We start from the raw sequence: 18,132 nt of genomic DNA, 5'->3' as shown, positions 1-18,132 counted from the left end.
GCCCGACTGCAGGTCTGCATGTGGGATCAGTAACCACCTTGACTTGAGGTCCAACCCCACCGGCAGGCCGACATATGCGTAGCGAGACGGATTGAGAGATGGAGCCGAGGGTTTGACACACCTTTTTGATATCCACTATATTCTTGGGTTCCTGGATCCGTCGAAGGGTTGCCCGGCTGCGGAAGGGCGCGTCCGTAGGGCCTACCTTCCTCCAGCTGGTCTGCTTAGGAGTAGGTAGACAGGTGATAGCTATAAGCTCAAAATAAAAGGTGGTCGTGTACGAGGTGACGTGCGCTGCTGGTGACACCCGCCGCATAATCGCAGCCAAGGTCCAGACCCAAGGAACCGTGACCGATGTTTGGATGAGAATTTCTCCGGGTTGTGCTCTGCTAACCTGGAACACCAAGGTGAGGTTAGGTAGGTATACCTACTACCCCACATCTTTCTGGGACTTTGCAAGTGACCTCAGCTTGGATGTTCGCTTCGGTCGTGGTGTTTCTTGTCTCGAGAGGCTCCGTGGCTATTTTCAACATCGCGCGGCGGGTATCTTGCAGCTACTACGACGTGGTAAAACTACCGCCGACGACAGCACGGGCACTCAGGGCTCAGGGCTCACCTCAAAGTTCTCCTAGAAACATACTTGAAGCGACTTGCTGTGTTTTGAAGCACTTCTGTGTGGTTCAGCACCGGCGCTTGGACCACCCCCATGCCACTGATACCGCCGATGCCACCTGGAGAGCCACCTGCCAGCCAACTGAGTGGCTGCAACTCCACTGAAGTTTTCGAAACCTCGCGTTTGAGAACACTGCAGCCACGTTTGGCTGACGGATACCTCCGCCTACCTACCTAGTATAGGTCTGGTTCATCATACGCACATCCGAACAACTGTTCGCCCGGACAATGGGCTGGCTGTCTTAACGCGTCCGAATATACCCAAGTGCCGGCCTCGTCCTGCCAGGGACATACGACCCTCCCTCTCTGTCTTTGGAAAACCTAAGACGAACCACGGGATATTCGCCAATCCCTCCGCTCTTAAGACCAAATCCTCCGGCCTAAGATATCCACAGATGATGTGAGTAGGGTTTCAATGCTGAAAGCTCCGCATAGGTTCTCCGGTCCCCGGCCGCCGTCTTCCCTGCTGCCCTGCTTGGACCTCGCGGCACAAAGTTGGTGATTCCGGCAGAAGTCGTTTCTGTCTCCCCACGCGGTCCTCTTTTCCCAGGTCCTCCAGGTTGTGCCGTCACGTCCGGCCTGCACAAGCACCCGTCGAGAGTTGCATGCCATGGTACCTGTAGCGGCTGCAAGCGCGAGATCGACTGTTTCCCCCACTATCCTTCATTGGGGGGTTGAGCCCCCAAAAGTCTGAGTGCATTACACGCGCTGTCAAAGCGTCTTCATGCTTTAAGGTTTCTTTTCCGATCACTGGGACACCGAAGCTGCAGCATCGTCTCCTGAGTCACTCCAGGTCGACGTTGAATATCACAGTAGCCTTCGCATCGTGCCGGCCGCATCTCTATCCGCACAAGACGCAGACACACAGACACACAAGTCAGCAACGAAAACGAATCCAACACCGCCCAAACCCGGATCTCATCATTCAACGATCTACGCCGTCTTACTGGTTACTGGTCCGAGCCAGTCATGCGCTTTTTGGGACCTCCAGGCCAGGCTGGCTGAGATCGGACCGCCAAACATCTACACGGCATTCTGCAGTTTATGCCCCGCGCAGGATCAGTATGGTGTGTCCGTGTATTATTGACCTATTCTTCTAACCTGCAGCACAGCCAACTGCCCTACCCACCCTGCGCGGTTAACTCGCTCGCCTGGCAGTGGCATCAGCCATCTCTTCCAGGGCAACCCAGCTGCACCCGGACCCAACGGTCCTGCTTCGGCTGTCAGATACCTCCCTGACCGAGCACCAGATGTGTCCCAATCAGTTACATCGAGCTTCCGGGCTTGGCTGGCTGTTGAAACTGTACAAACTGTTTTCCGGGTTGCTGCCCGTTCCAGTCCTGCGTAGTGTAGGCGGTTTACTCAAGAGTCCGGATCCATCCTATCCTGGCACAGGCCTTGCTCGTCAGCATATTCATCCGATTTAGGCAGCTCACAACCTCGACACCCATGACGATGAGCAGCCAGGCCCAGCCAGCAGAAGCATCACGACAGAAAAAGCCAACGTCAGATGGTGGGGGATGGGTAGCGGGAGTCGCAGGGGGGTTTATGACGGGGTGTTGTGTGCTCGCAAGACCCTTGCTCGCCCAGCACCTGGTGCCGGAATCATTATCCACACCCCCCTCTGCAGGGTTCTGATTCGCCTATCCGGGCAATTCACCGTCTGCTTCTGGTTGAGGATCTGCTTTGGCGTCAATCCAAACACACCACCCCCCCCCGGGCTCTGGTCCCTGTGTACTCGTCCTCACCCACACGGTCCAAATTCACTCCAGGCCCTTTCTGTAACAAGATACTTGCCAGGGCTCCAGCACATCTGATATGCTAAAAACAGTGCCCCCCTTCAACTGCAAAGCGCCAGCCTTGTCAGTCACTCACGGATTCCGGTGGTGTGGGCACTACTGCACTGACAGGGCCAGGCACCATCTCCCTTTGGGGCATTCCACCCGGCCAGCAGCCCAGCAACGCACAACAGTTTCCTGGTGTCAGGACTTTCAAGACAGGATTGATGCTAGGAAGAAGGCTACAGACCTAAGGGCACCCTCCCCAGATTCCTGGAATTATCTTGGCTGTCCCGGTACTCACGGCCATGCTATGTTATGCAGCAGCATCTCCGACCAAGACTCCTTGCCGTGACCACCTCGTTCTGATCGCCATCGACTGGCCCTGAGCGTTTTGCTCTCTGTTTCCTCAACAGCTTGCCTGTCTCGAGTCTTTCGGGGACCACTTTGATGCTCGGTTTCCAGAGTACCCTGCTGTCAATCTGTTCTGATACGCGCTGCTTCTAAATGAAATAGCTCAGGGCACGCCCGCTTGCTCCACATTGTTTCCCGCTCGGCTGCTTGCCTAAACAGTAAACTGTCGACAGTTTACAAATTCTTGTCTTATCCCTCCCTCTCCTTCTGTCCCGCTCGCCGTCCTTGTTTTTCTCAGCACTTCACCGAGCAGAGTTTCCGACTTAGCTTCTCTTACCATATACACACACGAACACCGCTCCCTGACAGGCTCGACACATCCAACTGCCCACCAAAAGAGCCACAAGCGCGGCGGCTTCTTGCTCACTTGGACGGGGAGGGAGATCGGGACGGGGCAAAGAGGCACGGAGCAAGGGTGACCCTCGCCTCGCTCGCTCTAGCTCCGCCTCGAGTGTGTGTAGTTGCTTTCCTGCCCTGAACTTACCAGCATCAGCCGTCTTTGCCCTTTCCTACCTTAGCAAGTACTTATATTTTCTATGCGGCACCAGGTGGTCAAATGAGGGTGGGCATCTGTACTTTCGACGTTTCATCACTCCACGCCCCGCCTACTACCTTCTCTGCTACCGTTACTTGGCTGGCCGCCACATCCAGCTTCTTCCTGAAAAGGTTATTTCCACGTCTTATTGTTCCCTCCCCCCTGCTCATTGGTCTCTTCAAAAGCTCCCCTCCCTCCTTCGACATATCTTCCGATACCTGCTGCACCTGCCCTACCCTTTCTTCTTCTCTTGTGTCCCGCTCCACGTGTTGGGCATTCTCCTCCCTTCCCACCATCACATTGACTCCTCACATGAAGGATGCTCACCATCACTAAGCCTGTGCAGTACGGCTACGGGCCCGTCCATGATCTACCCACCCCGCCGAGCACATCACGACCTTCTCCCCCCTTGATATATAAGGATTCGAGCTACAAGTCCACGCTCACTAACCCGCGAGACAGCAGTCCGTTGCATCAGCCCATGTCGGCACCTCACCGTGGCTTGCCACCGCCGGCGGCCTTGCCTCCAGTTCAGCCACCTCCAGGATCCGGACTTTCCCAACCACCAGTGTCGGGGCCTCCCCCGCCGCCACCGCAGCAAAACCAGTCCTACACGCAGCTTCCGCTACCGCCATCGTGGCATGGTAATGAGGAGTCAATGCAGTACTGGTTGAAAGCGAAGGCAGAAGAGGACAAGAGAAAGCAAGAAGAGGAGAAGACACGACAGGAGAGTTTCCGCTTGGAGCAGAGGAAAATGGAGCACGAAATTCTGAGGACATCACTGCACGGAGGAATCCCCCCTCCGCTAGTACCTGTGGTGTTCGCCGGCATGGGCGGAGGAGCGCTCTCGCCACAGGCATGGGAACTGGCACAGCAATTCCTGCCACCGCACCAGCAGCAACATCCGCCAGCATTGATGCCATCAGGGGCCATTGCCTCAGAACACCAAAGAAGAGACTCGCAAGCACAGGGATACGGCCAATATCCAACCTCTGGGGGAGTGCCGTCCACCCCGGGATCGGCACAGGGGCCAACCAGCTCGTACATGGCGGGCTATCCAGGGTCTCCCACGAGGCCTCGGGGACAGAGCATGCCCGGTCGGCCACCATCCAATCTTCCGAATCTCAATACGAACCTGCCGGGCGGGCCGGGCGGCGGGCCAGCAACAGCTTCACATCCCGGAATTGCTCACTCGCAGCACCAGGACGCCCAGCCGTCGCCGTCGATTTATTTCCACCACTGGCAGCCTCCCACCACTCAGGCGGGAGGGACACGGAGTGGCACGGATCAACCCGGCACGCCCTCAGGTTCGTCCAAATCAAAATCTCGCTCGTAAGGGTCTCGCGCGGGCTAACTAGCTCGTTTACGCAGTAGGGGAATCGCCGCGAAAACGAAAAGCAGCAGGGCCACAGCCTCCCATTCCTCCACCATCGACGGCACAACGGCTTCGCTCACCACCGTTTCAACATAGCGCAGCGCTCTCCAACCCACCACCAGGGCGAAGAAGAGGCCACTCGCGGCAACGGAGTGACCTGGGATCATACCGGGCCGGAGGGCGGGGCCTTCGTGGAGAGAGCTCTGGGCCGGGGCGAGAAATGTCGCCGATGCACACGTCTGGGGCGAGCTCGGCTCGCGAGAGTGAACCTTCCAGCTCGTCCCAGGCTCAGCAAGGGCAGCAGCTGCATCGTGCACCACCTCCACAACCAGCTCCCATGCGGACCGGAGCACACTCGGTTTCGTCCCTGCTCTCGGACACTCCACAGTCCCCCCAGCCTCCGACGCACCAATTTGCCGTCTCCTCGGAACCACGACAATTCGGGCAGCAACAACAGCAACAACAACAGCAACAGCATCATCACCACCACCACCAGCAGACGCCTCATCAAACGATATACCAGCACCAGCAGGCATATGGCGAGAGCGAGCGGACGTTGGAAGAAAAATTGCGCGGTGGTGGAGTTTCAGGATCGTCAACCACGCGACCAGGAGATAACGATTGAACCTTAATTTCAGCGATGTTTCAGCATCCCCGACTTGCCCCAAACTCGTTGTGGTTTGGTAACCCTTCCGCCGGCTCCCCCGCCCCTTTCCCTTTGCGGACAGACCCACGATGGGTGGGACGGCGGGGGATGGATGCGAGCCAGGGGTCCTCGGTCGCGAACATTCCTTGGGAGATCCCAAACATCGAGCCCCTGTCGATTCATTCTGACACGGTCGATTCTCCACGCAACAACGCACATTGCGGTGCGCAACAATTCTTTCAGCCAAACACAAACAATCTTTCCAGAGAAAAAACTTGGAAAAGGGTTGAGGATCCCGGAGCCCGGAGGTTTGACTGTTTTGGAGCCACTCGGAGCGAGGCATATTCTTGTTGCTTTTGGTTGGTTTTGGGGCTTTTTTTTTTTTCTTTCTTTTTTGCTTTTCTGTGCCTTTGCTTCGTTCCATTACCCCTTCGTTGCATTTTTCCATTCTCTGCACTTTTTTTTTGGCATTGTATATTGACAACTTGTACTGTATTATTAACAAACAGCGTCTTTTTTTTGTACTTTTTTGCTGTGTATTTGTACGCACGTATTCACCTTGGGTTTTTATCAAAACAGAGGCAGAGGGAGCCAGAAGCAGGGAGCAGGGAAAAATACCAAGACTCTTACAACGTTTAAAACAGGGGGCCAGCTTCTGGGACATGTTTTGCTTTTTCCTCTTTTTGCTGCCATCTTTTCTCTTTGCTTTTCTCGGGGGGAGCAACGGTGATGACACTTCCCAAGTTGGGTAGGTGGGGCATGGTGTGGCTGGAGTGCCAGGTTCGTTTAACTGAGGCTCGGCTTCCCGAACCCGCCAGACTGGCGGGACAGGACATGGATCGTCGTCCGTAGACGCTGTCGAGTCCTGTTCACTTGTTGACATCAAGGTTCTCGAAAGAACAGATGAACTCGATGCTGCGGCTGCTGCCACTGCCGGACCTTTCATCACTCTACAGCGCCTCCAATGCAGTCTTCTCGATATCTCGACGTCATGTGGGTTGCTTCACAACGGCTGCCGTCACATTGTAGATGCATCGGCACCCTCTCTGCCGGGGACAGAGTCCAGATCGTGCCCTAAACGAAAACCAGGATTCCTAGCGGCACCAAGGTAATTGTCAGGGTGAGGAAGCAGCCCCTATCACTTACATAATGGCAGTTTTGAACTTTTGGGGACCTGGACAATCACATGTGCATAGTGAATAAGAAGGAAGAAAATGACCTGATTCGGCCAGCGAACCCCTCCTCCTCAAACACGTCGTTGCCCTGTTCGTCGTATCTGAATCTGCAACCACGGGCCAAGCCATGGGATCCCGGGAGGGCTAGCGATGCATCGGGTTTAGGTGAGAACCCTCTGCCGCTTCTTCCAAGCGCTTGTCAGGTCCTTTGACCAACGCCACCATGGCACTCGACGGACATCTTCACTCTCCACGGCATCGTTCTGGAGGAGCCTCATCTCGTCCGAGGTCAAAGCACCTGCATAGCCATGGCCGGGTATGCCACATCGGTGTTGACGGCGCTTGCTGCTGATCGATCATACACAGACTACGAGGTCCTACCTATTCCTGGTATCACGGCAGACGAGGTATCAAAAGAAGAAAGCAGCGCCGAGGAGAAAACAAAACCAATGCGCAGATAAGTGCCGAGGCAGATGAAGGGGCTGTCTTCTTCTGGATGTGGAAGCCGGACATTTTCTGATTTGCCCGGCCTTTTCTCCTCCCACACAGCACATATCAAAGAACTGACAGTGGAGGAGAGCACCTCGCAAATAGTGTCACACATGTCGAGTCGAGACGCACTCTGAAGGGGATGACGTTACTTAATATAGGGCTGCGCATTAGCACCCCTGTCCGGACAAGGACCAGGGCCGTTGGGCAGCAGACTGGGGTAAACCGAAAGCGGTTTAACGCCCACGGGCCAGGGATGGGGGGGTAACCTGGGGAGGGGTGCGATTGTTGAGGGGGGGGAACCTTCTTTTCTTTCCACCACCACCCACATTCCGTCCGACTCCTCCCTCGCCTGCGTCTGCTTCCCCGCGTCTGTAAGCACACACAAACCTGTCCTTTATTTTTTTGCGCGGACAAGCGCCGAAGGGAAGCCCAACATGCAAGCGACGACTCATCAATCAATCTGCCAATTGCCAACCGAACTGCCAACCGCGCTCGGCAATCTCTGCACGGAATGGGTTCACTCACACTCTTCCTCCCGGAGTCTTGTCGTCACCGGCAGCTTTTGGCACGGACAATGCGGCGGCGGCGTCCGCAACCAAGAGGTGTCGTCGTTACCGCCGTTGACTTTGCACTGGAGTTGCAACGGTGTTATGATCAGCCCCACACGGCGCTTATGGTTCTGGCTCGGACCCGGACCCGGGACGGCCACCCGGCCCGTTCTGCCCTTCCGGAGGGTAGTGTAGCCCCAAGAGTTCACGCATGTCGGGCGAACACCTACACTATCACGAACTGTCTGCCGGGTGCTGCCTAGCGTCTTTCTGCGATGCCTCCCTGCGGCTCTTGAACCGAACTCGCGATATCTAACCACACCTAACCAAGAATCCTCTTCTTCCTCCACGGCGGCCCTTTTTTCTTCCTTCCTTCCTCCCTTCCTCTCCCCCACTGTCTGCCCACTTCTACGTACACGACACGTACGTCTCCCTCGGCTCCATTTTGGCAGTTCGGCGCACAGGCGAGGCGGCATTTTCCATTGCCTTGAACGAGCAGGATGCAACGCTGGAAGCTATACGGATATCCAGCCGTCTGTTTTGCACAGTCGCCTGCGGCAAAATCACCAATGCAACACTGCGAGCTGGCTCTGCCTGTCAACTCTTTTTATTTTTTATTTTATTTTTTCCCTTCGCGGCGGAATTCAAGTCATTGCCTCAGAAGCGCTGAAGGATGTCTTTATTTCTGGCACAAACGTCTGAGCGTTCGCAGCCCGTCAACCTCAGCTCGAAGTCGGCAGGCGTTGTTGTATAAGGATGGGATCAACAGGCGCAGGCAATAAGCGCACAGCCGGGTGTCAAAGCTTGGGGGTTGCATTTTCTCACCTGTCAGTTCATGCTATGATACGACATGCATCTGATAATGGGGAGTGTTTCTACACACGCCTGAAAAGATGATGGGTCTACCCTATCGGCGGATGAACATCAGCCAGTCGGTGGCCGTTTGATGGCGGCCAGCCAGGATCGACCAGATCTTACTTACCGACCTAGTAATATCATCCAGCCATTCGGAGCTGGTCCGGTCCGGCCATACGCGGCCTGCACGTGGGATTTGTTTTTTCCCTTTGACAACGTGGACTTGTCTCGTCGTCGGCAGGCAGGCATGAATGGTATGGTATGGTGGCCATGCCCATGTTTCTTTTGGATCACACCTGGACGCGGCACGGTATTTGGATCCTGGGTCTTGCCGTCGAGGCCTTGTCCTTGTCAGTTGTCTTTTTGGGGGGAGGGCGTATATATGTGCTTGATCGACGCAGTCGTCCTCCAGTGCAGCAGCCGCAGCTGTGGCTGTAGCCTTAGTGGCTACCACTGCACTCAACTTCAGCATGCTTTTGTCGGTGCGCTTTTGTTTCCTTTTCCCAAGCATGAAGCCTCATCATCTCTTGGCCCAGTATCTATTCCTTCCGAACAACCAAAACACTTATCCAAAAGCCGCGATATTGCCTTGTTTGTTTGTTTGGTCTCGTCCCGTTGAGCCGAATGACCCAGATATGAAGATTATGCCAGAGATTCCGGATCTGGCAGGATACAAAGTTTGTTCTGGGGGCTTGTATGGAACCGATCCGAATGAGCCGCCCGTCACTGGCTTGTCTGGACGGTTATGATGACGCCAGCAAACAACTTCGGCTGGTGGGTTCGGCAAGGGAAGGAGGGTATCAATTCCGTGTTAAGATGGTCTTTTTTTTTTTTTCTTTTTTCCAAGATTGACAGTTTGTGCGGATGAAAGAGGTTACTGTTGGAAGCGAGTTGCCGCTTCCTATAGGCGAGGACGCAAAAGATTGCAAGTGCATTTCGCCCCCCTTTTTCGTCTACGGCATTGTGGTTTTTTCTCCATATCTATCCAAGTCTTAATTAATGGGTTCAACCAAGCTGCTTGACATGAGAGTGATTATGAGAATGTACCACTTCGCTTAGACGGGATGGGGCAGACGGGTGTGGTGTGGTGGGTGTGGGTGCGGGTGTGGGCAGTATACCCGGGCCCGGGGAACTTGTGATGTGATGCACACACACGAGGTTGAGGTCGAATGGGTATCGCGGCTGAATTGGAGATAGACGCGGGTAGATTGGGATTGGGGGAGGGAATGTTGACGGCGCTTGCGGGTAAGGGATGGGAGTGTGGGACGGAAGAAGGGACGCGGCTATTTTTACTTTGGAAGAGCTCCCGTACTGTGTGTTTGTGTGTGTGTGTGTATGTGTGTGTGTGTGTGTGTGTGTGTGTGTGTGTGTGTATGTGTGTGTCTGTGTGAGTGAGCGGGTGGTGGTCGGCCGCTTTGTAAATTCAAGACTGATGCCACATGCTTTGGATGACATTTGGGCATGGAGGTGAGGTAGGTAGTAGGTAGGCAGCAGGTAAGCAGGGTATAAAAAGACATCATGCATTTACATATGCACAGTGATAATACTTTGCTGTCAAGGACGGGAGAACACATGAAACATGTGTGTTACCTTCTTCTACCTATCTGACATACCTACATGTGCGTGAAAGGGGGGGGGGGAGGGGCGGAGGAAAAGCCACAAGTGTAAGCCACAAGTGGAATGTTTGACCCGTCTGACATGCTTTTGGGGGATGATGGGAGGTATCACGCAAGGGATTACTGTGCCTCGGCTTGGCAGGGCTTGCTGATGAGGATGGTGCGGAAGATAATGAAGAAAAGGGAGAATACCCCAGACCCCGGACCCCAGACTTGGTTTTGCTGGTTGGTGTGGTGGGTGAGAAAGTAGGGTGGATTTGTGTCAGATATATTGGGGGTTGCCGGATTGGGATATTTAAGAAGTGCTTTACATAAACCAACATACCTATGTAAGGTTTGCGACGTCTAAGCTGAGCCGATGTGGTAGGCGCGATCTCTATCACGTGGCATGTGAACTTTCCAGGTTGTAAAATGCTGGTAGACAAGCACAGGGACAAGGACAAGGTCAGTTGCGCAATCTTTTTTTTTTTTTTTTTTTTTTTTTTTTGCAAGGTAGGTTGGACAGTATGTAGTGACACTGACAACACGCGGAACATACAACTGATGTGACCTACCTTTATGGAGTTAGTAAAAGACCTGCCTGTACTATAAGAGCTCGTGTGTATTACAGGCTGTTTTATGGTAAGTAAGTAAGGTAGCGAGGGGGAGACTACTGCGGGAGAAGCGCTGAGAACATCTGTCTTGAAAGCCGACAAGGTTGTCTAAGTTGGGTACCGAGACAGCGCTAGAAGAATCACGGAACAGCAAAGGAACGTCGCGAAAAAGAAAGTAAACAAGGAAAGTCCGCTTTTCATAGAAAGGAAATTTTGGGTTGACCACCCTCGGCTGCTTTGGCGTATGCGAGTCACGCGTGAAAAGGACCGAAAAAGGGAGGATGGAGGTAGCGAGAGCGACTCTTGCAGGTACACATGGGTCAGATGATGAGCTTCAGGTTGGGACTCTTATGTTTGTGTGATAGGTGCGGTTGTGGTTGTTTTTGTTGGTGTTGACTGGATTGTGGGCATAGTACTGGTGAGAGTCATAGGGATATCTCTCTCACCTACCGACTGACCACTTGCAGTCAAGGGGATTATGTCATGAACACTCACACTTTAATGATGAAAAGTAGATGAGATAGCTGTTGAGTAGAATGAAGATTATGTACCAGTCATCTGTCTCATGAGATCGTAACAAGCTTCCGACTGGGGAGAATGTGAATCCTCGCGAACTCACTTGACTATCTATGGAAAGAGAGATGACTGAGTTGTTGGACGCCTATAAGAGCCCCAATATCTCTCCTTATTCTCAGAGCTTATATATTTCGAGACCGCTGTTCAAGCTTCAAAGCTGACGGTCGAGTGTATATATACTCACTTCATCTCAAAACAAACCATGTTCACCAACATCCATCACGCCATCTAGCTTCTCGACACCGTCATTTACCTAGGTACCCACCCCATAACCCACCAGTCTCCAACCAAGAGCAGGCTCCCAGTATCGGAACACGGCACCCCGGACATGGCACCCAGGTTGACCTCTTTCCCTTCCGTTGGACCATCGTCACCTCACCAAGACCGGGTGGATAGGGCTGATGAGCTGGACGGGTCTCCCGAGTTCTGGACTGGACAAACTGCCTTGCAACTTCAGAAGCATTTCCAGGCGAAGACAAGGCTCTCAAAGATTTCCTGCTGCTTGGCCTTCAGTAAAATCACTGTTGGAGCAAACCACATAGTCTGCCGTTGCCAGACCGAGCTACTCGGCGCCCTCAATGCCCTGTTCGGGCCTTCCGGAAGTCCCGCAACTTACACCTCAGAGACCCGGTGTTGCCTGGCTCTCAAGACGCCATTGCTCCCATACCTAGCCGGGAGTTTGCGGAGAGGGAGGCCGGATTGGCATGGCGAGCTCCCAGTGCTCAAGCTGACTTCACCCAGCTGCGTCATGACTTGACAAAGGGGTCGCACTCTGGGAATCTCCACCACAACTCAGGACACCCTACCGACGACAGCCAAGCCATCGCCGAGCAGCAAGAACCGATGAACCCAGCACGAGAACGCGGTCTGGTCGGAAACGCGGACCACTCCAGCAAGCTATAACCATGACCTGGAATCAGACAAATTCACCTGTCTCCAATCCATCATCAAGAAGATCGCAAGAAGCTCGCGAGCCAACCAATTCTTGAGGTCGTCAAGAGAGCCCATGGATGGTGCCAGCGAAGGTAAGCTCCCCTTCATTCACACCCAAGCGTCCCCTTCATTCACACAAATCCAGCAGCTCCCCGCCGCTCCAGCAGGCTGGTCCATTTAGCCAGGTTACTCGCCTGAACATCGCCTGTGTATCTCTCACCCACGGCCAGGCAGATCCCAAGTCTATCATCCAATGCCAAGCCATGAGACGAGCACCAGGAGACTTGGCTCAACCGTGTCAAGTTTCACTTTCAACTCCCTTCAACTTACAGCTGGTTCCCACCCCCAACCCGAACCAACAATTGTCTTTCCGTCGGGGGAGGTGAAGACTCCTACCCCGGCAGATTTCTGCAAAGATTCATCGTCCAGTACATCGAGCCGCTCCCCCAGCACCTTGACCGCATTTCTTTCCATCACAACACCCAAAGCCAGCCTCAACCTCCAAGCCCCCTGTTTATCAGACTGCGGGGACACGCCAACCTTTTACGATGGTCTCACTGTGTTTTCTCCTCTCTGGCCTTGACAGTCCCGAGATTGCTTTGATATGATATTCTTTTTGGTCTCATCTTAAATAATTTCTCCGCGGAGTAGGTTGTTGCTAGGTGGAAAGCCATGTTGTTGTTATGTCTGCAGGGGAAAATGAGAGCTGGGGCGAACTTGTCGAAGATGGTGTTGATAGGTACTGAATAGTGGTGACATATCTAGCTAGTTGGTGTCTGAATATAAGCTATTTATTTCGATGAGTGATGAAAGTCTCCTTAAGTGTAAACTGCCGGCTGGTATGAATTGTGAAATTGCTAATTAGCAGAAAGATGTAGAGGAAACTATGGCATTTTCTCGATACCACAAATGGTCAAGAGTTCGACAGCTCCATTTGAATCTAGATAATAGACAAAAGATGCAAGACAGCCGGCAGACCAACCTCTGAACAGTCTCTCTCAGAGAAACCGACCACGCACAACACCCACACACTTGACCCAGCACCTCGAATGATCCATAAATTCAGGTGTCAGTATCATAGGTATGTATGTATTTACATTCTCTTACTTCTCACCCTCTCTTCCAGCAACCACATCAACCTAACCCTACCCATCCACCATCCATCCCACCCCAACAGTTATAACATCACCATCTCATCACCACTCATCCACACCATCGTTCAAAGACAAAAGAAACATACAAGTCCTGTCAAAGGACGTGGACGACCTAGCCAGCTAACTAACCGGTCAAGCTAACATTAAAAAAGAGAAATAGGGGCAGAAAACATTCCATCAAAAGCATCCATCTCTCACTTTCCTCAATCTATCCCACAACAAGACAAGAACCACACACTGAAAAAACAACAACAACAACAACAACAACAACAACAACAACAACAACAACAACAACAACAACAAAAACGCTCAAACCAATTTCGCAATAGGGGGGAATAAGCAAATCTCGTACCAGAGAAAGAAAAAAAAAAGTAAACGGGGGGTATCAAACTTGTCTGCACGGAAAAAAATGCCTGTGTGTCCTGTCAATCTCCTTTTCGAGAAACAGGCACCAACCAACAAACAAACAAACAAAAAAAAACGACCCAAGAGAAAAAAAAATGAATAGAAAAAAAAAAGGCCCTCCAACAAAACTCCTCACATCTTCCACTTACTCCCCCCACCCCCCTCCTTATGATGAACCCTCCACTCGGCCCTCGTAACCTTCATGAGCAAATCCTCATCCTTAATCGGAATCCAAGCCGTCAGCGCCTTCATCGCGTTCTCAAAGTCCGAATCAAGCAACACATCCCTCAACGCATTAATCAGCGCCGCGCTCGTGGCATGCAGGATATCCAGCCCCTTTGGCACACCCCTGGCTCCCAACCCGGGTCCCTTCCCCTTTTCCTTTTCCCCCAGCTGCTGCTGCTGCTCCTCATAATTTGGAGGCGGGCACTCCCCCAGCAGCATAAAGACATCCCACACCCTCAGCTGCGCCGGGAACGGAATGCTCAAGTTGAACAGCGTCAGGTACCACCTCGTCCCATACGCCGTGGCATCAATCGCCAGCTCTTTGAGCTTGGCCGCCACGTCCTTCCCGGCCAGCCACCTGTTCTCAAAGTCCTCCAGCACCCCCATCAGCTCCGCAAAGCCGGGCTTGTAAAGGTGCTCCAGCCCGCGGTACCGCCACATCCTCACCAGCATGACAAAACACCTCTCCTCGTCAAAATAACACAGCAGCGTCGCCGCAAGGGGCGCCATCCCCTGCACATAGCCCAACTCGGGAAAAAACAGCGAGATGGCATGCAGCACCCTGAAAAGCAACCTCTGACCGCCACGATACCGCTTGCGGAACATGATATGCCCGTTAATCGTCCTCGGCACGTCCAGGTCAATCTGCACATCATCCGGCGAGCTCTCGTGCTGCAGTCTCGTAAATTCGGCAATCAAATAGTCGTCCGTCTCGGTGCTCTTCCACTGCCTGGCGCTCGTGGCCAAAAAGGAATACCACGCCGCCGCCCGCCAGCAGTCCGGGATGCCCTTCCAGGTCCTGTCAATCAACTTTGCGTTTTTGGTGTCGAATTCGTAATCCATCCCCTGCCCCTGACTACTTGGCTGTGAGGCCGACGGCGACGACCCAGCCTTCTTATTCACAACAGTCGCCATCTTCCTCCACTTCTCGGCCCGTTCCAACTCCTTACGTTTCTGTGCCTCCGTGTTCTTCCCCCCGTTCACCCCGACGTTGCTGGCAAACCCCACCCCTCCCCCATCCCCATGATCATCCGTGTTGATCCCCGTCAGTCCCGCCTGCAAAGCAAGCATGTCCCCCGCCTCATCCATCCACCTCCGATCCCTATTATGCGGCAACCGATTCGTCGCCGATCTGATCGAGCTCCTCGTCGATCTCCTCGACAGAGTCGAGAATTCGCTCGTAAAAGTGTTGAGTGACCTTGTCGAAACCTTCCTGCTTGGTGGTCGAATGTAACCCCCCAAACTACCACCTCCACCCCCGGTGGCGGAATAAGCCGTCATGGGCCTCTTGGTCAGCACGTTCCTCCTTCTAGGCGGCATCTGCGCCGACCTCAACTCTGGGGTCCCAGCCCTCGCCGTTTCCGGTCTTGCAGGTGGGCGCTGGCTGATGAACCCATACCGATCCACATCCGAAAACCCTACATCCTCCCAGTCCTCAATACCACCCGCCCTTTCATATTCCCTCCTCGTGACGGCGGCAGAAGCGTGGCTATCTCGTAGCGGAGACAAGGAACTGGCCGACCGTGGTGTATTCGACGCTGGAGTAGTACGCGCTGAGAGACGGTCGCTTGGCGCTTGCTGCTGTTGCTGAGCTTGCTGTTGCTGACCGGCTGCGCTTGACGGTACCCGACTTGAAGAGGGAGGAGTAGAAGAAGATCTGTAGTCGTGAGCGAGAAAAAGAAGGCGCTCGCTGTCAGTAAACTCTTGTGTGCCAAAAAACAAAAAAAGTAAAATAAAAAAATAAACTCAAGATAAGCATAAAATGCGAAGAAAAGAAAGCCAAGGAAAACCGTACACAACTGCTATCTCTTCCTCTTCGGATGGGACTTCCACTGTGGGCTCGAGGCGCCGATGCTGATGATGCTGATCGACAACACTGGTGGTGTTGCTGCCGACGCCGCAACCAAACGACGACGACGACACGTGCCCCCCATCCTCCCAGTTCAAGCCACAGCCCTCGCCAGACGATTCATAGAGCGATCTCACCTTTTGTGATTCCCTCTCTACATCTACCGGCAGGACGCGAATGCTCGGTACCGACAGGGTGGTGGTGTGCGTCGACGAGCGTGTCTTCTCGGGGGTTGTCGTGATCGTGTCCGAGTCGGTGGGAGGGCGGTCGCTGGATACCGTCGTGGCCGCCGCGTCGGGGGATTCCGTCGTCGTCGTCGTCGTCGTCGTCAAGAGCGGTGTCGCGGTTTCTTTTCCTGTCGCTGTCGCGGGAGCTGCCGCCGAGCTGGTTGCGCCGGCGGCCTTCAACATCTTGAATGGGTCACTTTTGCCGCCAAACATGATGCTGCCTCTCTTGGAGAAGGACAGGTCACCGAGGTCGTCCCACAGGCTGTCGGCGGGAATGGGCGTGTCGAGAGGCATGAAAGTGGTATCTCCTGTACTTGCAGGAGTTGTAGGAGCTGTGGGGGTAGTGGGAGTTGTGGCTGTTGCAGAAGATCCTAATGTTGCAGGAATGTTTCCCCTGTTAGAGCTGCCGCGCAAGACAGGGGCCCCTGCTGGGGTAGTGGGAGAACTGGGGAGCACGGTGAGTTTAGGCGATTTTAGCGGCCCCGGCACGCCCCGCATGGCTGTTCCATGACCAGCCTCGGCCGTTGCAGCTGCAGCCTTGTCGTCGCCAAGCATCTTTTTTCGCAACCGTTTCGACCCTTCCGACTTGGAGCGGAGTCCTAGTGTTTGGCCTATTCTCTTGGTGAGAGACGTTTGACGTGTTGGTGTCACTGGCGATGCCGGCGCCGTGGTCTGACTAGGTGATACAATTCCGTTGTCCTGGGGCGCACACTCAGACTCGGAGCGACGAGGAGGAATCGAGATACGCAGAGGTGGAGTGGGAAAGATATCTAGGATCGGAGACGCGTCCTTTCGGCCGTTCTGCTGCTCGTCAGAGGAGTATACCGATGCCGTATCATCGATAACCTCGAGGAACTTTTGAAACCCAGGATCTTCAGCACCTTCTTCTCGGAGCGTAACCGAAGAAGATGTCGGCGCCAGACCCGAGTCTCTCTTCCACTCGTCTGCTGGGGACCGGGGTGATGGCTGGGTGCGGAACAGAGGGTGCTCTTCTTGCGGCGGTGGAACAGGCGGGGGGTTGATGGTGATTGGCGAACTCGGGGAGGACGATGCGATGGTCGACGCAGGGCGATGCATTATGCGGCGAGGATTTCTCGGTGGTGGAAGGGGAATGGGAGGCTCTGCTTGTTTTGTCTGCTCGTACCGCAGCGCTACCAGACTGCTGTCATCGCGGAAGGGAGCAAGTCGTGCTGATGGCCTCGATTTGTGGCGCACGCTGGCAACTTTCTGGGGGGCCATTCTGCCGTTGTCAAGGTTGCAGCGACTACGGCACAGCTTGCTTGTTGATCCAATGACCAAGATTGGCAGTAGGTATTATATGGTAGTACCAACGGTGTTGACTCTCAAGGTGTTGACTCTCAAGGTGTTGACCCTCAAGGTGTTGACTCTCAAGGGTGTCGGCTGGGCTGGCAAAGCTCGTGAAAGAAGACAGGAGTCGTCCGGACAAGAAGAAACAGGTTCCCCGAAGAGCCATGAACGGTGGGAAAGTTGGGAATGGCTTAAAGCATCTATGAGGGCAAACGCTTGAGATCAAAACAAGCGCCGAGTGAGTGGGCGTCACGGCGTTCCGGGTATCTGCTCCAGGCTTGCGTCCGAAAGAGCGGAGAACCACAAGGTCTGTTCGTGTGTATCACTTGCGGCCGAGGAAGGTCCCGGGCAGTGAAACAAGAGTCGCAGAAATATAGCCCTTGTTTTTGCCGTGGCTTGGAGGGTGAGCGAGCGGGAGATGACCCAGTTATGTGAAGGGTCCCTTCCCACTTGTTTTCTTCTTGGGAACTGGGGGTCACCCAGATCCGGGACTTGCATCTGCATCATCGTGGAGCCCAATATGGCACCCAACCAGACCAGACCTCTTGGAGGCTTTTTTTTCTTATTCTCGCCGCTAGCATCGACGGACCAGCCAGAGGATGCCACCTCAGTGCGGGCTTCAACATGTCAACCAGTCAAATTCTCGGCCGAGGTTTGCGCAAGACAAGACCTGCCAAACAGCCATTGGGCTGCAGGTAATAAAGCAGCATTGACAGCCCTGCATGCTGCCTATTACGGTTCGCGGCTTGCTTAATC

At 54.0% G+C, this 18,132-nt stretch overlaps 2 protein-coding genes across 2 annotated transcripts; one reads left to right on the top strand and one right to left on the bottom strand.

The window, feature by feature from the left end:
* The first annotated feature begins 2,376 nt into the window (after positions 1-2,376).
* Positions 2,377-7,327, top strand: QC763_308870 (uncharacterized protein). Its single transcript, XM_062911337.1, has 2 exons — positions 2,377-4,706; positions 4,771-7,327. The coding sequence occupies exons 1-2, from the start codon at positions 3,719-3,721 to the stop codon at positions 5,397-5,399; spliced, it is 1,617 nt and encodes a 538-aa protein (XP_062767364.1). The 5' UTR covers positions 2,377-3,718; the 3' UTR covers positions 5,400-7,327.
* A 6,572-nt stretch (positions 7,328-13,899) lies between these two features.
* Positions 13,900-17,307, bottom strand: QC763_308860 (uncharacterized protein; the record flags this gene model as incomplete). The annotated part of the gene is made up of 2 exons (XM_062911336.1): positions 13,900-15,649; positions 15,788-17,307. 2 exons carry the CDS (start codon positions 17,305-17,307, stop codon positions 13,900-13,902), a joined length of 3,270 nt encoding a protein of 1,089 aa, XP_062767363.1.
* Positions 17,308-18,132: the final 825 nt, after the last annotated feature.

This window comes from Podospora pseudopauciseta, chromosome 3 (genome assembly GCF_035222475.1).
Source record: "Podospora pseudopauciseta strain CBS 411.78 chromosome 3, whole genome shotgun sequence".
NCBI classification, from domain to species: domain Eukaryota; kingdom Fungi; phylum Ascomycota; class Sordariomycetes; order Sordariales; family Podosporaceae; genus Podospora; species Podospora pseudopauciseta.
This window is presented reverse-complemented; position numbering and strand designations above follow the sequence as displayed.

Bases quoted from the DNA above. Each gene is read 5' to 3' on its own strand.
- QC763_308870 (XM_062911337.1), top strand. From the start codon at position 3,719: ATGCTCACCATCACTAAGCCTGTGCAGTACGGCTACGGGCCCGTCCAT. The intron at 4,707-4,770 runs GTTCGTCCAAAT...TCGTTTACGCAG, and splicing joins TCAACCCGGCACGCCCTCAG to TAGGGGAATCGCCGCGAAAA.